At 48.8% G+C, this 23,030-nt stretch overlaps 1 protein-coding gene across 12 annotated transcripts in view; it reads left to right on the top strand.

The window, feature by feature from the left end:
• ATXN2L (ataxin 2 like) overlaps positions 1-23,030 on the top strand; it is a 1,584,242-nt gene that overhangs the window by 751,503 nt on the left and 809,709 nt on the right. For all 12 annotated transcript variants that reach the window (XM_069652163.1, XM_069652162.1, XM_069652157.1 and 9 more), the window contains exon 10: positions 225-323. In XM_069652163.1, coding sequence (XP_069508264.1) covers positions 225-323 — 99 coding nt within the window. The remainder of the gene's footprint in view (positions 1-224; positions 324-23,030) is intronic.

Genomic DNA, 23,030 nt, shown 5'->3' on the forward strand with positions numbered 1-23,030 from the left:
AGTCTTGTACATGAAAGCTGTCTGAACTCAACACGATATGGTGCTGTATGTCCAGCAGGGGAAATTCACCCGATGAACTGCCAAACTTAATTTGCATGTAGTGAACTTTTCTTTTTTTTTGGCTTAGCAGGTTTTATTGTATGTGGCATTGTGTTCAATCAAGTGGCTTTATGGTAGATGCATCATTGTTTTGTAGCCCTAACAGGTTCTTTTTCTTTGGACAGGGTCCTCCCGAACGTCCCCAAAAGTCCAGTGTACTCTACGTGGTGCCAAGCCTACAGTTTCCCCATCGAATCGTCCAGCGGAGGTCTCGCCTGCTCCAGGTCACTAAACAATACTATTGATGAGCAAACTTTTTTCATACACTTCAGAATTCAGAAATGAAATGTTATGCATTTTAGTTGAGGTATAGGACAAACCATTTGTTCTACGTTGGGAACACAGCAGAAATGTGTATACATGATATTTTATTGTATGGGAGACAAGTTGGTTGAGACTCATTCAACAAAGTGAGAAGCCCATGAATTGCATGATTCCCTGCCATGCCACTAATGTACAGTGATGGCACAATTTCCAATTCTAGCTGAGCAACGGTGCTCTCTGCTTTTTATGAATGGAGGACACAAGAAATGAGTGCCATGTCAATTTGAGAGGGAAATGATTCAGGTTCATAAGCTACGAATCTATGAATAGTAACGTGGCAGTGTACAGTTTCTCACCATAATGAACAGGTGGCTCTCAAAGTTCACAGAAATCCCAAAACCAGGGAAGCTAATGACTTTCATTTTCAGTCAGTGTCAAATGTCAGTTCTCCAGCATGGGGTCTGGCATGGATTCACATGCTCATGAATATTCCCCGTCAGGCTGGGAATCCTCAGTAAAGAGAAAATCAGTATCAGTTTTGTTTCTGATCTGTCTTTCGTAGTAGTAACCAATAACTGACCTCTGCATCATACTGACCACAGCCAATGACTACCCTCTACCTAAGCCCCAGCTCTGGCAGCCATCTTCAGATTTTCACCGCACGTTCAAGTATTGGGAGTCCTCCTGCTTAGCTCTCGAGCTTTTACTGCGTGTTTCGTGCTTTTTCAGGTGAATTTTCACATTTTTTTCGGTTAATCGAGCCTCAAGCTTCACCGTTTCTACTCCCGTTAACGGTTACCCGTTGCGGGATTTCCTACGCCCCTCAAGGGTGAAGATTTCGTCGAATCAACTTCTTGGAGGATTCCAGAAGATTCGCGGCCTACTTCCAGATGGCCCAGGATGCGAGTTTGTCGCCCGGACCCAATCTGTTTCGCAACTGCCCTGGATGCGGGCTGCAGAATGTGTTTAAGGAAGACTAACATTTGCAATGCCTCTACTGTCTTCATGGGGATAAGACTCATTTAGAGAAGGACTGCCAGTTCTGCAAGAACTTGTCGGAGCGGACCATGAGGGACCGTCGATCCCATCTCGCAAGCTGGTTGGAGAAGGGCTCGACAGGTGAGAAGAAGAAGAAAGGGTCCAAGCTGGCTTCTAAGTCCTGTGCGGGCGCCCTGGCGACGGGGGCCCAACACCAGGCCAAGCGCTGCGAGTCCGCTGGCTCCGGGAGCGCCGAAAGGTCGGGCTCTTCGGTCGCCATGCAGGGCGCACCTTCCCCGGCGCCGTCAACCACGAGCCAACGCTCCGGTTCGGGGAAGAGAAATTCCGAAACCCTGGGTAAGCTTCGGGAAAAGCCCCGTCCGATCTCGGAAGAGGGGGAGCGAGGCGTCGCCCCTCCCCCGAAGGGGAAGGGCCCGGGACGCACCTAAGGTGGTGAAGGCCCCTACCCAGCAGGCGAGGGCCTCTATCGAGGCTATCGCGGCGACTCTGGCCAAGCCGGCAGAGACACCGCCAGCGGAGACCGCCTCTGGGACTAAAGTTTCCCTGCCGCCAAGGAGGGAATCCTCTTTTCAGCCCATCGTCGTGGCCGCCATGATGGAAGAAGCGAGGGGGGGGCACAGTGCCCTCCTCGAGCTCGGAGTCAGCCTCGTAGGAGGAACTGACAGAGGCCGTGAGGAACCTCGAAGTCCAATTCGAGAAGGCTCGATCCCGTCAGGAAGATCCTCGGGAGATAACTGAGGAAGACGACGATGGTGAGGAAGAGCGGCCTTCCCTTCCGGCGCAGCCGGATCCTAGGCCTCAGGATGGCTCGGCGGCCATTTTGTCTGCCATCCAGTCCTTATTCTCCGAGATAAGGACGAGATTCCCACGGCCCAGGCCGGAGGACCCGCAACCTGGCCCGTCGGGAAGTCTTCAGAATAAACGACGGAGGACCCAACCCTCTCCTCCGCTCGCCCCCGTAAGGCCTACAGTTCCCTCCACATCCTCCCACGAGTCGGGAGATGACGGTGCGTTGGGCTCGACGACGGGTTCTGAGGGCGATGACGACGGGACGGGTCTCCCGTCGCACGGGCCTCGCCGCCCGACGAGATTGGCTCATTCCACGCCATGATCACCAGGGCGTCCGAATTGTTCCAGCTCTGCCCGGAGGAGCAGAAAAAGGAAGGTTTCCTCTATCAGCGCCAGGAGGCCAAGAGGAAGACGGTCATCGCGGTGGCCCTAATCGATGACATCTGGGAGGAGGGCCTGTCGGTCCTCAAGAACCCCTCCACGGCACCGGCCAAACGGGACCGGTACGAGAAGAAGTACCGGGTCCCCGAAACCGTTCCCCTGTGCCTCATGGCCCAGCCAACGCCAGACTCGGTCGTCTCGGCGGCGGCGAAGAAGAAAGCGGCGGGGTCAGGAGCCTCGTCGTCGAATTCCCCGCCGGACGGCGAGGGAAAGAAGTTGGACGCCATGGGGCGGCGGGTCATTTCGTCGGCAGCGACGACGATCAAAGCGGCCAACGCCCTGACGATCGTGGCCCGTTATGTCAGAGAGCTCTGGTTTAAGCTGGCCCCCATATTGGACTTCCTGCCGGACGACAAGAGGTCCGAGGCCCTGGAAATACTGCAAGAGGGGCGAGGTGGCGTCGGACCACTCCATAACGGTGGCAACCGATATTGCCGATACCGGGTTCTGCCAGCTGGGCAACAGTGTTTGCCTACGACGACGGGGTTGGCTCCGGGCGACCGACTTCCGTCAGGACATCCAGACCAGGGTGTTGGACATGCCGTTCGACGGCAGCAACTTGTTCGGGAAGGCGGTGGACGAATCCCTCCAAGCCATAAAAACGGACACGGAGACGGCCCGAGCCCTAGGAGCCCTTCAGCAACGACAGCCCTTTCGGAGCTCCGGAGGCAGACAGGGTGCCTCCAAGGGATCCAGCGGTGGCTCGTCCTACCGCCAGGCGGCACGCTCCTCGTCTCAGGAGGCCTACAGGGGTGGCGGCAAGCAGGGAGCGCCTCGCCGCCGTCGGCAAGGTCGGCAGGGCGGCAAGGCCACCACCTCCAAGCAGGACTGTCCCGGCCGTGGTCTCGGGCCCCCACCGAAGCACCCCGGTGGGAGGCCGGCTGACGAACTTCGTCGGAGTTTGGAAGTCCATCTCCACCGACCGTTGGGTGCTGGATACCCTGGCAAGAGGACACCCTATCGAATTCCTGAAGAAGTGCCCTCACGTTCCGCCTGTGGCCAGGAAGGAAAACCACGTCCCGCAACTGCTGTTGGAAGTACGGGCCATGCTCAGGAAAAGCGCCATCAAGCTTGTCCCGAAGAGGTTCCGGGGCTCCGGGGTATACTCGAGGTACTTCCTCGTCAGGAAGACGACGGGCGGCTGGCGCCCCATCCTGGACCTTCGTCGTTTGAACAAATACATCAGATCACAAAAGTTCAGAATGGTCACCCTCCAGCACGTACTGGGACAGCTGGAGGAAGGCGACTTTCTATCGTCGTTGGACCTGGAGGATGCATACTTCCACGTTCCCAACCTCAAAAGTAACCGAAAGTTCCTCAGGTTCGTCGTCCAGGGACGCCACTACCAATTCAGAGCACTGCCGTTCGGATTGAAGTCGGCCCCCAGGGTCTTTACCAAGTGCCTAGCACCAGTGGCGGCGTGGCTGCGCCTGCAGTGGATTCACGTCTACCCCTACCTGGACGACTGGCTCATCCGCTCAAGGACGAGGGAGCTCGCCGTCGAACACACTGCGAGGACCGTCCAGCTACTCACAGACCTGGGATTCGCCATAAACTACCCAAAGTCCCACCTGGTGCCGTCGCAGGTGGCCCTGTTTCTGGGAGCGAAGCTCGATACAGTGAGGCGCCTGGCGGCCCCGTCGGAAGAACGGACGAAGACCATTCTAGGCAAGGTGCAGCGCCTGCTTGCCACAGACGTGGCCAGGGTGAGGTCCATCAAGTCCCTCCTGGGGATGATGTCCTCTTGCATCTAACTGGTGCGCCTCTGCAGACTACGGATGCGCCCTCTTCAAGAATTTCTCGACGCCCGTTGGATGCAGGCGACGGGAACCTTCGAAGACGGGGTCCCCCTCAACGAGGGGTTCCGGCGGGCGATTCAGTGGTGGGGCGTTTGAGCACACCTCACGGCGGGCAAGGACTTTCAGACGCCGGCGTACTAGGAGGCGGTGACGACGGACGCCTCCCTGGAAGGCTGGGGCGCACACACCGGGGATCTCCACGCAAGAGGTCTCTGGCTCCCGGAGGAGAGGCTCCTGCACATCAACGTCCTGGAACTCCGAGCCATTTTCTGGGCTCTCAAATCGTTCCTCCCGTCGCTCAGGGGCAAGGTGGTGCGGATCTTCACGGACAACACCACGACAATGTTTTACATACGGAAGCAGGGAGGCACCAGATCCCCAGCCCTATCCAAGGAGGCACAGGATCTGTGGCACTGGGCGGTCGCCCAGGGGATGTTCCTGGTTCCCTTCCACCTGGCAGGAGAAAGAAACACCATCGCCGACTCGCTCAGCAGGGAGCTGCGCGCGTGTCACGAGTGGGAACTGCGCCAGGATCAGGTGGATAAACTCTTCCGAAGATGGGGCAAACCCCAAATTGACCTGTTCGCGACAGTGACGAACTCGAAGTGCAAGAGGTTCGCCAGCAGGTTTCCCCAGCCGAGAAGCATGGGCGATGCGTTCTCGTTCCCCTGGGACGGCCTATACCTGTATGCGTTCCCTCAGTTGCCGTTGCTGCTTCGACTCATCAGCCAGCTCAAGAGGTCCCGGTGCAGGATGATCCTCGTCGCACTGGCGTGGCTGAGGCAGATGTGGTTCCCGGACCTTCTGGACTTGTCAACGTCCCCTCCCATGAAGCTGTTGGCGGACGCGGACCTTCTCTCCAGAGAAGGAGGCGCCATCTTCCACCACGACCCGGCGTCGTTGAACCTGCAGGCTTGGCTCCTGCAGCGCTAGAGTTTGGAGGCTACGATTTACCGGCCGATTGCAGAGAGGTTCTTGCAAAGGCCAGGGTGTCCTCGACTCTCAAATGCTACGGTCATAAGTGGAAGAGGTTCTCTATCTGGTGCCGAGCACAGAAGATCAACCCCCTAAGGATTACGGCCCCTCAAGTGCTGCCGTACCTGCTATCGCTGGCAAAGGCTGGGCTATCCCATGTCTCCATTAAGATTCATCTGGCGGCGATCTCCAGATATACCAGAACCACAGGACGGACGTCCCTTTGGTCTCATCGACTGGTAAAAGAGTTTATGAAAAGACTGTTCCGGTCGTTCCCGCCGGTGAAGGCCCCAGCCCCGGCGTGGGAACTTAATGTGGTGCTGACCAGGCTCATGGAGGCCCCCATTCGAGCCGATGCACTCCGCACCGATGAAGTTTGTGTCGTGGAAGACTGCGTTCCTGGTGGCCATTACCTCCGCAAGATGAGTGGGAGAGATCCAGGCCCTATCCTGCAAAGCACCGTACCTGACTTTCCATGCCTCGAGGGTGGTGCTTAGGACGCACCCCTCCTTTATGCCCAAGGTGCCGTCGGACTTCCATCTTAACGAGCCCTTGGTGTTACCTGTTTTCTTCCCGTCTCCTTCGTCGCCAGCTGAGAGGACTTTGCACTCGCTGGATGTGGCTAGAGCTCTACATGGACCGCACAAAGAGTTTCCCGAGGACATCACAGCTGTTTGTGAACTTTGAACCTGTGAATCAAGGGAACGTTCTCTCGAAGTCGTCTATTTCCAGATGGCTCTCCGGCTGCATCATGCGCTGTCACCGGTTGGCTAACCGACCGCTGCCAGGCCGTCCGAGAGCCCATTCTACCAGAGCGATCGCTGCTACTACGGCGTTCTTATCTGGTGTGCCCCTGCTGGACATCTGCAGGGCTGCTACGTGGAGGTCGACGCACACCTTCACGAGATTCTACTGCGTCGATTGGGATTCCAGGGAGGAGTCCAGGTTCGGCCAAGCAGTGCTGCGCAACCTGTTCGCTTAAGATGAGCCTGGTGAGGAGGTAAGAGATGCTTAATGTTGAGTTTTTTGTATTGCTTAATGTTGAGCCTTTTGCCACCCCCCCGTGGTTGTGCATGTGTCTACTGCTATTTATTCTTATATTCATGAGCATGTGAATCCATGCCAGACCCCATGCTGGAGAAGGAACACGTTACTTACCTGTAACTGTTGTTCTCCTGCATGGGTCTGGCATGGATTCACATGCGAACCCTCCCGCCTACCCCTCTGCGGCTCTTCACTTGGTCATACTGCCACTTCAAGTGCTACCAAATCTGAAGATGGCTGCCAGAGGCGGGGCTTAGGTAGAGGGCAGTCATTGGCTGTGGTCAGTATGACGCAGAGATCAGTGATTGGTTACTACTACGAAAGACAGATCAGAAACGAAACTGATACTGATTTTTTCTTTACCGAGGATTCCCAGCCTGACGGGGAATATTCATGAGCATGTGAATCCATGCCAGACCCATGCTGGAGAACAACAGTTATAGGTAAGTAACTTGTTCCTTTTTTCCCCCCAGTCACTTAGATGCATTAATTACTTTGGATGGTTTATCGTCCCAGCTCTTTCGTTTGAGTTTGTACTCCTTCAGTCTGAACATATCTGAGAAGGTTCTGTAGAACTATGGCATCTTTTCAAGCCTTAGTTGTTAGTTTTTACCACTCAGCCCCCTCCCCATTCACTGTTAGGACAGTTTTTCTGAAGTCCAACTAAGGGCTCAGAAAAACGGTTCAACTGAGACAGTACAAGACTACACAGAACCTGTAGTATACCAGGGATTCAATAGAAACACTTACAGCCAGAAGTATTATACACAAATGAAGGTTTATTATAAATACAAGAAGGCCAAGTTAAGTCTTGGGGGTAGGTACTGGTTTTAGGGAGAATTCTAATGTATGCGCTAATTTCCTTCTAGACCCCCAGCTCTTTTAATGGACTTTGGGACTTTATTTTTTATCCTGGAGTGAGTCCTTTTCCTCTCTCTCATGTATTTTTAGTTTTATCATTGAAACTTTATTAAGCACTTTATATTATACATCAATCACCAGTACATTCTACCTAGATCTTACACAAAAACAAGATATAATTCCTCAACTTATTATCAGTAATGCTCATGGTGAATCATAAGGGTATAAACATGAGAACATTGCCTTCTATTAAAAGAAAAACATTTTAGAGAAAATAGAAAGGATAGTATAGGAGATGGTGCAAAAATACTCATTAATTACAACACATACATGGAACTCATATAGCTGCACATTTTGGTGACTCCTGGCGTTGCCTACTTATGATTTAAGACCTGTTCCGTGACCTATAGCAGTGAAAACGATGACATCTCGTGGGGCATGTGATGAATATTGGGGTTATGATCCCTGCTCACACATGCGATTAATGGGGCCCAGTCAGCTAGGTATTGCAGCATCAGCTCCTGTATTTCCCCCTCTATTTTGCTCATTGCAGCCACATACCAGACTTCTGGCCACCATTCCCTAATGTCCGGTTCACCCTGACTCTTCCAGTGCTTTGCTAGTCTTTCCACCACCAATAAGTGTGTGACCCTCTGGCCCCTAGTCTGTAATGGCCTTGGGAATCTTTGAGGGCACACTCGCCACATGTGAAAGGAGCCGGGGACGTCCCACAGTGCCAGCATTGGGGGAGAGTTGCAGATTCATTTTGTGCAACCGTTCTGGGGTCAGATACCATCTGCACAGTATTTTAATACCGCGTTCCTTGATTTGAACCGCCTGAGAAGCCTTACCTGCTCTTGTCCAGATATTGTACCATGTTAATTAATCTATGGGACTACCCATGTCGTCCTCCCACTTAAACATGTACCCATGTGGGGCTTTAAACCGCTTGGAGTTCAACACCCTTTATAAGGATGCCAGTTTTGCTGCTGGGGGGGTGGGGGGAGTCTCCTATGAATAAGTCTTCAAAAATGGTTGTCACGCTTCCCCAGGGTTGTTAAATTTGCACCGGACAACCAATGTCTCAGCTGAATAGATCAACAACTTGCTGTGCCTGAAAACTTTAGTTAACCTGAAAAAGTCTGCTTACATTGGTCAAACATGAGAGGGAGGTTATCCTGAAACAATTGCCCCAACCTGTGAAGCCCACCCTCAGACCATCGAAGGAGCTGCCCTCTACCCAGTTCTGGGGGAAACTCACAGTTTCCCAATATCCCTGTCATAGGAGAGGGGAAAGTATTCATAGCATATCACTGTGTGGCCTTGTCCCAGTATTCCATTATATTGTTCGTTGTTGGGAGCCGTCGCCTACCCAACCTTCTAGCTCTTGGGGAGAACCAGCACCAATGATGTATGGGGGACCCCAGGGCCTCCTGTTAAATAGTGACCCAATGCTTCTGGTTGTTCTTTGCCGTTTCGAGTCTCTAGGACGGGTGCAATTTGAGCAGTGAAGAGGTAGCTCTCAATATCGGGTACGGCCAAGCCCCCTGCTACACTTGCTGTAATAAGCGTTTGTCTAGCAACTCTGGGATGCTTTCCGGTCATATGAATCTGAAAATGTCTGCAATTCTTTCAGCACTACCCTAGGGATCCAAATTGTTAACAATTTAATTATGTGTAGCAATCTTTCAATAGGGTCATCTTAATCGCCGTTATTCTGCCCAGTCATGAAATTTCAGACACACCCCATCTTCCCAAATCCTGCTTGCCCCCATTAAACAGGAGTGGGATATTCGCTGCACATAAGTCGTTGTACCTTGCTGTAAAATGAGCGCCCAAATATTTCAGAGAATGGGAAGTCCATAAGAATAGAAACTATATATCAAGCACTCCACTGTCCCCTGTGATTCCGTTATGTTAAGGATCGTAGATTTGGAATAATTAATCTTAAACTCTGAGACCTCACGAAATCTGTCCAGCAATGAAATGATATGGGGCAAAGATGTTAGTCCTGCATGTAAAAAAAAGTCATCTGCATAAAGCGCCAACTTATGGCAGTAACCAGCCACTTCCACCCCAAGAATATCCCTCGAAGAGCACACTAAACAGGGCGAAGAGGAGGGCAGACCGAGCCCCTGTTAACCTTGATCTGACTAGAGGGGAGAACAAAATTAGCCAATACCAGTTAAACCGTGGGCCAAACCCAAACCCCATGAGTACCTTGGACCAGTATCCCCAGTCTACTCTATCAAATGCTTTTTCAGCGTCGATTGAAGGAAGAGCTAGCGACTGTTTATGTTGCCGCACCCAGGCCGAAATATCAGCCGTTCGCCGGAATCTCTGATGGCCAGGGACAAAACCTGTCTGTTCTGCTACCACTACTCCAGGGAGTACCACCGCCAAGCTTGTAGCAAATATTTTTGAGAATATGCAAGCATCATAATTTAAGACTGCTATATGCCGGTATGAGGAGCATAACATGTGTTGAGCATAGTTAATGTTGATTCCCTCATTGATAGAGTAATATACCCACTCTCTATGAAGGAGTTGAACACTGCCGCCATGTGGGGAGCAAGGACTTAGGAAAACTTCTTGTAAAACAGGGCTGTGAACCCATCCGGTCCTGGGGCTTTATTCCTGGGGAGGGCTCGAACAGCCTGTGTGACCTCTGCGGTTATTATGGGCGATTATAATGTGTGCTTCGGATATTTGGGGAAAGGGGGGTGTCCAACAAACGCATCCTGCTGCATGGTTCTGTATAGAACTGTCAATAGATCGATTTTATCCATAGGCATCACCGTTTGTATTGTGACAAACATCACCCTCAGTGCAGTGTCACAGAGAAATACTTTGCATTTCTCTTAAGCTTTAAATACCTTCTCTTCCATAAACTACGGTTTCTAAGAGCAGTAAAGTGAAATTGACTCAACTTAACTTTTTTTCTTTGTAGAACCAGCACACACCATCTTAAATTGAGTGCTGGAGGGGTTACTTAGTATCCCCTTTTTCGACTTTCCCATGCAACAATTTTGTTACCCTCACTACAATTAATGGCTGGTGGCAGTGGTTTATTTTTCCTACCATTTGTGTGTTTTTACTGCAGGCTGCACCCCAAGCTGCAGTATCCCACCCATGGGTGCCCATTTTGTCAAAATGCCCATGGTCTTTTTTTCGCCATTTCTTGCTTGTGAGGTCATTCTTGGGTTTTACTCCACGGGCCAAACCAGGTTTGGTTCCTTTGTTCGCTTTGTCTTTGGCGGGATTCACTGGTGAAGCCTGCCTCTGGCTCCGGCGTGTCTGGCAGGGAAGGAAGCGAGGGAGGTTCCTGAAACTCCAGGTGCCCTGTCTCCTTGGTTACAGGAATGCACTCAAAGGTGATTGGCTAGCTGGCTGTCCTTTGAGGACAGCCACCCTGCTGTGTGAGTGACAGCTAGGCTGTGAATGAATGGGAGAAACGTGCATAAAAGGTGAGGTCTTTTGCAAAGAAGGAAAGAGTCGACAACTGGGCGAAGGAACCATAGAAGAAACTGGAAGAGAAGTTTGCTGCAACCTCCTGGACTGTTGGTTTGCCCGGTGAAGCCCTGCTGCAGTGCTGAAGCTCAACATTTTTGAATAGACTAGAGAAGCCCGGGATGGACGACTTCTTCTTTTGGGTTGATGGGACCAATCAACCCCAAGACGAACTTGACTAGAACCCCTCTCCCTGCTGGTTGTACCTCTTTGCTGCCGCTGGAACGGAGTGCCAGGGGACAGGAAAACCAGAAACGAGTGCATCGCCTGTAAGCCGGACCCGAGCTCCAGGAAGATCCTAAGGACTCCGTCGAAGCAGGACTATAAATAGACTAAACTAGAAAAATAAATAAATAAAAGGACTACCCAAGCCACCTTAACAGAGTGCTGGACCCCAGAAGCAAGGGGAACCCACAAGGTGTCCAAGAACTGCAGTGATGCTATTTGTGAGTAGCTGAAACCGCATAGTGCCGCTGATTTGGAGTGAGCCTAGTGCTGCCGCTGACCTTCAAACCGTATTGCAGGTGTCCCCAGACGTCGTCCTTCTTGACCCCACGACTGAGGCACAGGAACACAGGATCTGCAGGACTACTACAGGAACAGAAGCCAGCTGGAAGCTTTTCTTCAGACTCAAGGTACTGTCTAACTAGAGGTACTTGCCTCTTGTTGTGTGTAGCTTGCTTGTTCTCACTGGAGACTTGCATTGGCTGGCCTTTGCAGAGTTGCTTGTATCTTTGCTTTTTCACAAGTTTTACAGCTTGTGGACCAACAGTGATTCTTTTCTACAAACTCTTAGCACAAATGTCTTGCACAATGTTATCTAGTGCCTCAGCTCCCCTAGACACTGCTCAATTCACATTGGCTGTCCTGGCTCCCTGCGGTGTCATCTTGGACTCTGACTGTGTTTATCTGGCCCTCCAAAAAGTAATACATAAGTTACTTGTATAGCTGAAAAAGGGTTAACATATATTTCATTGGGGGATTGTAAGTACTTACCTGTTCAGAGAAACTTGTTAACCTTTGTTTCCTTCCCTAACTTTCTTCTTTTTCCATAACTCCAGTATTGCTTTGAGTGTCTAAGTGTGATCTACTTAACTGAAACTGGAGCAGTGTATTTGTGAAGTGTATTTTATTGTTGCCTATTGCCCCTTTCAAAATAAGGCTTATTTTAAAACTGACTGTTAAATTAATAATTATTTTAATAAGATGCCTCAAGTATGTGTTATTTGAATACCTGTCGCTGTGTATCTCTTTGCACCACTACAGCTCACATTGACCCCTCTTGAGATAAGCCTGGCTGCTCAGTCACTCTACCAACTTATGTAGTACGGGCCCATACCAGAGGTTGTGTTCCCTATTGTCAAGAGGACAAGACTGTCTCCCACAGGGTTGCTCCATACAATCTTGCCTAACACTGGTCATAGTCATAAACACACACCACAATGCTTGTAGGTACAGAAACCAACGCATAAAACGTTCAGAATATTTAACAGTAATTCTAGGGAAGTCGGACCTTAACGTACACATTTAGTATAGGCCGCAACGATTAACGGGGATTAAAAAGCATTAATTACTTTTTGATTACTTTCTGTAATACAAGGGTAGTAGACTCTGTCAATTATGCACTGACACTCAGCAAAGAAATCACATAATCGACCAACCCTGGTACCAGGAAACCTTTCTGAATAGTGAAACACAGATTCAAGGAACAGTATATACCTATAACTACAATTATGATAATTTAATTTTATTGTTAATTTATAATGCGCTAAATACCAGCGAGTGGTTTCTAAGCGCAGGATTGGGATTGAAACCTCTGTTGCGCCACGTTGTCTTGCTACCAAGCCAAACGCGTTGCCCCGGAGCGATCCCAAGTTATACTTGGTGAGTAAGACCTTTTGGTGTAATATTCAATTACAGTTGCTTTTAAGCTCAGTGGAACACAGTCTAAGATCAGCAAGAACTCTTTACACTATTTTAGGATGCACCAGGCAGACCAAGGTCAGCTACACCTAAAGAACACTTCAAGAATGGCACAAAGCTATTCTAGGCAGGTAAACTCTAATGTTGTGACATACTATTACCGTTGCTTTTCAGATCAGTGAACACAGACTGAGGTAAGCAATAACTCAAACTTATTTTAGGATGGCACACAGCTAACTCAAGGTAAGTAAAACCTTTATACTTTTTAAAGGAGCTATCAGACACGTTAAGGTTTGTATAGACAGAAGACCGTTTTAGCATCTGTATAAATGAGACCAGCGAAAGCAAAACCCAATGTTGCACTTTATGAATGACTGCATGTTATTCTAGGTAGTTAAAACCTAAGGCAGACCTATTCTAAACAGGCTATACAGCAAGTTAGAGGGAGCAAGACCCAGTTTGGAAAAACATACACCTATTACCTTAAAGAAATAGTTAAGCCAACAGCATTACTTTTGGGAAAGAGGCACATTCAATACACAGGTATGTACATTAATCTTTTATATACTTTTCTGATAGGCTCAACACACATTCAAGTTAAGGAAGAACTTTTGTAACTCTCCACTCTGAGTGACAGTTACCAACAAACTCTCTCACAAATAAGTTAGTTTAAACATTTGTTATACTTTTCAAGACAGAATCCTTTACTTATCCAGTCCTTTCCTATTCTATTGCATGAGTTGACTCAGGGGCAGAAGAGGGACCCTGTAGACCGGGTGAGAGAAGGTTTGGTTGTAGACAAAAGTCCTGTGGAAGACTGTCCAACAAGTAGTTCACTTTAAAGTTAGTTGGGGTCCACGGACTTCTGGGAAGACAACCTAGGAGGATTCCAGCAGAAGTTAACTGGATGGGAGGACTCCACATCACAAGAAGATCCCAGAGCTTTACAGGAATCGCATAGGCTTAAGGTAAGTAAATGTTAGGCAAAGTTTGTATGCAGTACCCTCTGGGAACACTACAAACAATTATGACTACAGGTATAGGCAAACCAACCTTTGGGATAAGCTTGTATTTCACTGTTTTGGTTACGTGTTTAGCAGCCAGGCTTATCTCAAGAGGGGAAATGTGAGCTGTAGTAGAGTTACACAAATATTCACAGTTACAGGTATTCAGGTAAACTTGCACTCAAGGTTTCTTGCATAAACAATTATTAATTTATCAGTCAGTTATAACACCTTCTTTAGAAGGGAGCAATATAATAGTAACACACAAATACACTTCAATACTGTACACTTTGAGTTTCTGAATCAGATAACTCTTTTGGGATGGCTCACAGACACAACCTACACCCACAGGTGGCTTCAGTAACAAGTGTTCTGGGGACATTAATATCTTACTGTTGGCATTCAGAATACTCTTAAAAGTTGGTAAAAGGCAAAGGTTATTAGAACACAAGAGACCACAAATATTTCTAAGCAGTTCAGATACTTTTCGAGTTCACTAGAAGTCATTCAATTCAATGGGCTAAGACAAAGTCAATGGGCAAAAGTCTTGGATAGGATAAGGCACTTCTGTTAAGTAAATGGAAAGAAGAATCAAATGTAGGGCTACAGGCTGATTTGACTTGTGAGTTGTGGAAGTTACAAGCACTTCTACAGTAAGAGGTAAGTTCTCTTAGACTTATTTTACAGTACCTTGGTAAAGAAGAAAAGATGCAGCTAATGACTTCTGCTCCTGTGCAGCTCTGCAGATCTCACTGTTCCTGGGCCTCCGTTGTGAGGACAAGAAGGAGGATGTCGGGGGACTCCTGCAGTGCACTGGGACTGTCAAAACTAGCAACCGGCAAACTTCACTTTCAGTGGCTGCTTCACGTTTCAGCTATCGCAAATAGCACCAATGCGGTTCCTGGCTGTCAAAGTGGACTCTGCTTGCTTCTGGGGTCCCGCACTCTGCTGAGAGCGGTCAGGCTTGGGCAGTCCTGTTTCGTGGGAGTTAGGAGGATCTTCCAAAAGCTTTAGGCCAGCTTCAAAGTAACGCACACAATCTGGTGTCCCTCTCCCTGGCTATATGGTTTCCTGCAGCAACTCTGAGGAAATTCAACCAGCTCCGAGATGGGTGTCCAGGTGGCTTGCTTTGCAGTTGATTGGTCCCACCACCTCAAAGGGAGAAGTCCTTGCAGGGGCTTCTCTGTCGATGCAAACTTGGCGTTTCGGACCGGCAAAAGGGCAAACAAACAGTCCAGGAGTTGCAGCAGGCGTCCCCTTCAAGTTCTTCTTCGGTTCCTTCGTCCAGTGGTCGACTCCGCCTTCCAAGCCAAAAGACACTGCTTTTATTCAGTTCTCTCCCCTTGATTCCAGCCTAGCTGTCACTCACGCAGCAGGGTGGCTGTCCTTGCCAGTCAGCCAGCCAATCACTACAGAGTGTATTTGGGTCTCCTAGGAGACTAAGCACAGGGAGTTTCAGGCACCTCCCTCACTTCCGGCCTACCCCAGACACTCTGGAGCCAGAGGTGGGCTTCACTCTTGACCCCTGCCAAAGGCGAATGAACAAAGAGACCAAACCTGGTTTGGCGTGCAGAGAAAATCTTTAGAAGGACCTTTCCACAAAGACATGGCGAAAAAAGACTGGGGGCCATTTTGTCAATGATGGCTCTGCGCTATTTTGAAAAAGATGGCTCCCGCGGTTAGCGTTACCGGAGCTGAGAACAGGTGCGGTAAATGCAAACCATGGTAGTTCATAAGGAAACCACTGCCACCAGCCATTCTGTGAGGAAAGGTTAACATAAAAATTTTACATGAGCATTTTAGACACGGGATACTAAGTAACCCCTCCAGCACTCTATTGTAAGATAGGGTGTGCTGTGTCTAGCAAGTAAAATGCTAAGTAAAGTTAATTTCACTTTACTGTTCTGGGGAACAGTAGTTTTTCCCAGAGAAGGTGTTTAAACCTTGGGAAATCTAAAAGACTTCCCTGTGTCACTGCACTCAAGGTGCTGTGTCACACATTGTAAAAGATGATGCCTATGGAGTTTGTTAGACTCCATAACCAAAAGAAAGAGGTAAAATCCACATTAAAATACATGAGAGAGTGGGGGGAAAAAGGGTCAAACTCTCCACAGGTTAAAAAAATCAAGTCCTCAAAATCCAGCAAAGTTTCTGGGGGTCTCTAAGGTGGAGGGAAATAACACATTTTTGAGAATCCTCCGAACAGTAAATACCCCAGCCAACACAGTACCTTAGCACGGAAGAAGAGTCGCAGCAAGAAGACTTCAGGATCTGCAGCCAAAAACCTGGTTGTTGAATTCCTTTATTATGAAGACTGAAGACAGGACACTGGAAGGGCTGCTGCAGCAGGGATCAACAGGGAAGGCTCCAGGCAAGGGTTTTTTTTCACGGCTGGATGCGGCTCTGTGATTTTTGCGCCCTTTTCAGGAGCCAGAAGACTGAATATCGCTGATTGGATTCTCGTCGTTTGTACGTTCCAGCACTCTGGTGAGTGGACGTTTTCGGAATCTATTCACAACTCTGGAGGTCCAACAGGATGTCACCAAAGTTTCAGCAAGATTTGGAATTCGAAAGACCATGCACTGTGCGATGGCTCGAGGTCACATGGTATTGTTGCCCCACAAGGTCATAGCACGACATGCTCAAACTGAAGGTCTTCTGGAGTCTAGTGGGTCTCACCAGGCTCTAGGTCGGGGTTGTCGTTATCAGAGTCCCCAGGTTGTTTGGAAGGAAGGGTAACCGCATAGTCCGGTTATGCAGCAGGCTCCACTTTTTCTTTTTATTCTGAATAAGTGGAGCCTTTTTCCACTCATTCATTTGTATATGCTCTGTCTTTTGGAACTCTGTTCTCTGTTTTACCTTTATAATGGAGTCTACTTTCCTCGTATCTCTTTTAAGGCATCTGTGTTTTACTTTTGCAGCAAACTTCTGTGTTTTAGCAGTGTTGCACACATCTCCTTATTGGGTTCTCCTTTGAGATTCTTTTTCTTATCCTTACTATTGTTCTTAAGGATAGAGGGATACATTGTGTCCCTTCTAAAACATTATATATGAGAGATTGGCACACCTCTCCGGTGGTGATAGTGCGCGGTTTGAATGTCCTTTAACATTACACACTACCTTACGTGGAGTGCCAAGGGCATACTTGGTATCACCCTTCTCTCTGCTCCTTTGGCTTTTTAGTCACAGCCAACCCTCTAGTTATGGCTGGTGGCAGTGGATGCCTTTTACCAACTATTCTTTTTTTCTACAGACTGTATTAAGTCTCTGTTGTGCACAATAGGGTCTCCTATGTTCTAACATGGTGGCTGCTTTATTTCTTTGTGCCATTTCTAGCATGGTTGTCCTTCGTTAGCCCATCTACCATTCTGGGAGGGTGAGGTCTGTGTGTGTGTGTGTGTGTGTGTGTGTGTGTGTGTTGCCTTTGGTGGGAATCCGTGGGTGTCCCTGCCTAGGCTCCAGTGTGTCTGGGCAGGCAGGAAGTGGGGGAGGAGGTATTTACTCTCCTGCTCTTTGTCTGCCTGAGTGCCTGAATGGAACCGGCTCCCACTGGGGGTCTGGCTGGCCTGGTTGGACAGCCACCCACCCCTTTCTGTAAACTGAGATGGATGGCAGAGGAGTGCCTGCTGAAACTGAATAAAAGGTGTGATTCCTGAGGTGAAAGGCATGTTGACCACTGGAACTTGAAGTAATCGAAGAAGATGACCAGTGCCACCTGCAGTCCCTTTACAGCACTGTGAAGTGACCACTGTGGTCTTGTCCCAGTTATCCATGTGACAGAGGAGCTCCGAAGAGGACTGGAAGAGGAAAAGCTGAGATGAACTGCAATATGAGGCATCTCCTGAGGTACTGTGCCTTTCCAGAGCTGCAGACCGCGAATACCAGGTGACCTCTGACCCATTTGTAGTGCAATGTCTTGCCGAGGCCGAATCCGTCCAAGTCTTTGCTGAGCTCCAGGTGAACCTCCAGAGACACAATCCCACTCATCCAAATCCCCTCACCAGAGTGCAGGAATCTAAGAAGATTGACTGGGTGAATTGCCTCCTTTGTTGGTGCTGCAGAAAACGTGCCAAAACAGCAGTCTGACCAGAGAAGCTGAAGAAATCTGTGCCAGAGTTCCACTTTAGAGACTGCTGCTGAGATATCCCATTCAGAATCCTGTCTTTTGTCACCAGACCAAAAACTCCCTGGACTGGGTCTGTCGCTGCTGCACAGAGCAGAATTCAGCCACAAACATTTCTTCTAACCTAAGGTAGTGTGGAGTGAAAAGGTATTGCTTACCTTGAACCAATAAGTCACTCGAGAGTGTTGGAGTGCATGAAAAGGTGTCCAGGGTATCCACTCTTACCGCTGACCCGAACTGCCGGCTTGTGTCCCTTTAGTGAGCCCTTTAACAGTGTCTCTAACTTTGTTAATTCTTCTAGCATCCCTATCCTGAGATTGAAAGTATCTACTGGAACGTTTGCTGTTCTGCTGCTTTGTAAGACTTCAAACCCTCTGAACTGACTTTTGCATAGCTAAGGATCAAACTTTTAAAGCTTTAGTTTGACCAGAAAGTACCTCTAGAAAGTTAAGCTTTGCTACTTTTTGACCAGCATTTGTCCTTCCTGAAAGATTTCATTTTATGTGGTTTTGCTAACTTGAAACAATTACTGTATCTTTGTCTGTGCGCCAGTGCATGGTTGTACTGATAATACGGTAGAGCTGTCATTATTTTTTATTTTGAGTATTTATAAGGCACCTATACACAATGTGTTTCGAGATATGACCAGAGGGAGGGGGAAAAGGAAGGACAAAACAGAACGATCTTACTAGGCCTTGTGACATTCAGAATGTGCAAGTGCAGTAACGAGAAGTGCATGGGAGAGGGTGGGTGTGTGGTGAAGTGCAGGTCCAGGCGGAAGGGCCTATGAGAAAGCTAGTGCCAGGGTGACCAGGTGGAAAGCGCCAAGGGAAAGGGAGAGTGTAGGGACTGGAGGGTCTAAGAGCTAAGTGCGAGGTAAGGGGCTCAATGGCCGACAGGGGTGCAAGCTAATGTGGGGGGAGGGACCCAGGAGGGCAAGTGCAGGTTGAAGGGGTTGGGTGCGTCACAGTATACTAAGTGCAGGGTCAGAGTGGCCTGGAGTGGGGGGGGGGGGTGGTGCCCTGTAAGACACTGAGATCCAGCAAGCCAGTCAAGGGCAGACAGGGACATTAGCAGGGGAGGGGGCGAGGCAAGGAAGAAAGAAAAGGAAGGTCTTGAGAAGCTTCCGGAACGTAAGGAGGTCTGGCTCAAGTCTGAGTCGCAACAAGGCCATTCCAGAGTGTTAGGGAGAATTCTCATAAATGTGCCAATTCCTCCCACCTTAGAGCCCTCCAGCTCTTTTGCTAAACCTTGGGACTTGGAACTCTTCAATTCAATGTGTTTTCTGTGTTTTTCTTTTTGGTTATGGAGTCCAACCAACTCCCTAAGCATCATCTTTTACAATTGTGTCACAAAGCATCTTCACTTTTCCCCAGGTTTAAATACCTTCTCTGGGATGTTTCCCAGAACAGTGGATTGAAATTGACTTCACTCAGCCCTGTACATTTCTAGACCCAGCACACCCTATATTACAATAGAGTGCTGGAGGGGTTACTTAGTATCCCCTATGTCTAGTTATTCATGTAACAGTCAGATGTTACCCTTTCCTCTCAGAATAGCTGGTGGCAGTGGTTTTACAACGAACTACCATGATTTTTTCCAACCGCAAACTATTCGTAGCTCCGGTAACGTTAAATCACGGGAGCCATGTTTTTAAGGATGGCGCACAGCCATGGTTGCTAAAATGGTTCCCGGTCTTCTTTTTTTGTCATGTCTTTGTGGAAAGGTCCTTCTAGAGTTTTTCTCTGCGCGCCAAACCAGGTTTGGTCTTTGTTCATTCACCTTTGGCGGGCTTCTGGAGTGAAAACCGCCTCTGGCTCCAGAGTGTATGGGGCAGGCAGGAAGTGAGGGAGGTGCCCGAAACTCCCTGTGCTTAGTCTCTTAGGAGACCCAAATGCCCTCTGTAGTGATTTGCTGGCTGGCTGACTGTCCGGCAAGGACAGCCACCCTGCTGGGTGAGTGGCAGCTAGGCTGGAATGAATGGGAGAGAACTGAATAAAAGGCGAGTCTCTTGGCTTGGAAGACAGTCGACCACTGGAACAAAGGAACCGAAGAAGAGATTGAAGAGGACGGCTGCTGCAACTCCTGGACTTTTGCCCGGTGAGGCCCTGCTGCCGGTCCGAATCGCCAAGTTCGCATCGACAGAGAAGCCCTGCAAAGGACGACATCTCCCTTTTGAGTTGGTAGGACCAATCAACCCCCAAGTAAGCCATCTGGGCACCTATCTCGGAATTGGTTGCATTGCCTCAGAGTACTGCAGGAAACCGTAGAGCCAGGGAGAGGGACACCAGATAGTGTGCCTTGCTTGTAAACTGGACTAAAGCATTTGGAAGATCCTTCGGACTTCAGACCGACCTAGCCTGACCCCCCCCTCTCCCCTCCCCCCTCAGCTGAATGTGGGACCCCAGAAGCAAGGACAGTCAACCTTAACAGCCAGAACCATCGTTGTTATCCAGTGCGGTAGCTGAAACGCGAAAAAGCCACTGAAATTGAGTTTTGACAGTTGCAAGCATTTGAGTGTCCCAGACCAATGCAGGAGTCCCCCTACATCCTTGCTCCTGTCCCCACGACTGAGGCCCAGGAACAGTAAGATCTGCAGGAACTGCCACAAACAGAAGTCATCAGCTGCATCCTTTTTTTCATTGTAAGGTACTGTAAAACAAGATTGAGAGAACTTACCTCTCACCGTGAAAGTGCTTGAAACGTTTGCACCTCACAGGCCTAATCAGCTTGTGACCCAACATATGATTCTTCTTTTTACAAACTACTTCTAAGAACTTGTGTAGAGACTTTTCCGTTTATTTACCAGAACCGCTTTAACCTATCCAAGACTTTAGCCCATTGACTTTGGCCTAGCCTATTGAATTGAATTGACTCTTCTGGAGAACTCGGTGTTTTCACTGTCTAAGAATAATTTTAGTCTTTCATGTTCTGATGGCCTTTCCCTTTTACTTACTTTTTAAAGAGTGTACAGTATTGAAGTAGATTTGTGTTACTATAGGATGGCCTCCTTCTAATGAGTGTGTTTATAATCTGACCGATAAATTATTAATTGTTTATACAGGAAGCCTTGAGTGAAAGAGTATATTTGAATACCTGTAACTGTGAATCTTTGTGTAACTCCACTACAGCTGACATTTCCCCTCTTGAGATAAGCCTGGCTGCTCAACACGCTACCAAAACTGTGTAGCACAGACTTCTACCAAAGGTTGGTTTGCTTACACCTGTAGTCATAGTTGTGTGTACTGTTCCCAGAGGGTACTGCATACAAACTTTGCCTAACAGAGGGAGGCACCTGTGGAAGAGAGAGTGGTCTACCCCCTACTCTTTGCTTGGAAACGTGTCTAATTTGCAGAGAGTTGGAACTAGAAAACCAAAGGGCTCTGGCAGTGAGGTATTTAGGGGGAGAGAGTTGGATGTAGTGGGGTCCTAGGCCCAAGAAAGCCTTGTGGATGATGCAGAGGTTCTTGAATTTGATCCTTGCAGCAATCTGGCGGCCAGTGGATAGATTGTAGGGCTGGAGAAAGGCAGACCCTGGGCTTGAGGCCAAGGATAAGTCTTGCAGTCCTGGAGAGAACCAGAGCTCTGGAGACATTCAGTTTCTGGGGGAAGGCGAGGAAACGGAGAATGCCTTTGAGGATATGTAGGTGAAAGTGGGCCTTGTTGACAAGGTCTGTGAGGTGAGATGGAGAAGGGGGGGAGTCGAAGATGAAACCAAGATTTTTTTTGCCTAATGAGGCTGAAAGGGCCCATGGAGAGTGACCAGATTGTGGGAGGGAAAGGAGGAGCAGGGGTACCAATGATGATCTCTGTCCTACTGGAATTAAGGCAGAGTTCACTAGCAGTGCACCATGCCTAAATAGCAGACAGGCAGTCAGGAATGATGGAGGAGCATGCAGAGGGAAGCTTGAAGGAGAGCCGCGTGTCAGCCGTATAACACTGGAAGTTAAGAGAAGGTGGAGATCAGGTGGGCTAGATGGGCCAGTTAGATGTTGAAAAGCCAGGGCGAGAGGATGAAGCGAAAATTGCCAAGTTAAACATGGGAGAGACTATCCGAGAGTAAGGAGGTCAACCAGTCCAGAGCCAGGTCTGTGATGCCAAGGGTATCACGGAGCTGATTTTTCAAGGTGGCATGATTCACCGTATCAAAGGCAGAGAAATGGTTGAGGAGGTTGTTAACGGAAGGCGATGGAATCGTGATTAGAGAGCAAGTCTTCAGTGTTCAGGAGAGCAGTTTCCTTGCTTCTGGCAGCTCTGAAGCCAGACTGGTGGTCGTGGAGACAACCCAACAGATTCAGTGTGGTGGATACGCTGGGAGATGGCCAGTGTCTCAGTGTTTGCCCAGAAAGGGAGTAATGGAGATGGGGCGTTAGTTTGCCGGACAGGTAGGGTCGTCAGATGGCATATTTTGAAATGTTCAGCAGTGCTATTAGTGGCCGCAGAGATGCAGGCTTGCATAAGGTTCTCTTCTTCGAGCAGATGGAGTCTATTGCCTGTGGAGCATGTGGCAGGACAATTTGTTGGAGAATGTGCTCGAAGCCTGTCACTTGGGCTCAGCTGCTCTGCACTTGTGTATCAGAGTGGCTAGGTTGGAGTTATACCAGGAGTTGCACTTGGTAGAATGCTTCATGCAGATCCTCATGACAGGGGCAAGGATCAGTCAGTGAGAGCCTGTGGCAGGAGTAGGAGGGCGAGTGAAGGTCGCAGCAAAAGTGGTGACTGACACACTCTTCATAGGTCGAATGACTGAGAAGGTGGCTGGCAGTGTGGGCAGGGTATTAGTGTCAAACTCTAACAAATGTACCACATGCAACTATTAACTAAGCACTGGCCTTTGAAAGGTATTTAGAAGTTATCCTATGTGTGTTGGTTAAGTGATCCAAGTATTTTAAGACATTATTTGTGTAAATATAATATATATTTGTTCATTGGTGTTTCTTTGGACTACTATACCAACTGCGTTCAGTGTACTTGCCTATAGCTCATATTTTCCTCCTATGAAAAGCTTGACTGCTCTGCCACTCTACAACGGTTCCTTGAGTAGTACAAGCTTATACTAAGTTGGGGACCCTTATGCCTTTGGAATAGTATTAAGAAGTCTTACCTCAAGTGTACTTTAACTCCCATAACAGTTCTCTTAGTGAGTCTGAGGAGCAGTCTTGTTGCTGCTTGCTTTATTCATTTTTTTTTGCATAAGGT

Source organism: Ambystoma mexicanum, chromosome 3p (assembly GCF_040938575.1).
Source record: "Ambystoma mexicanum isolate Mex_15411 chromosome 3p, UKY_AmexF1_1, whole genome shotgun sequence".
Taxonomy (NCBI): Eukaryota; Metazoa; Chordata; class Amphibia; order Caudata; family Ambystomatidae; genus Ambystoma; species Ambystoma mexicanum.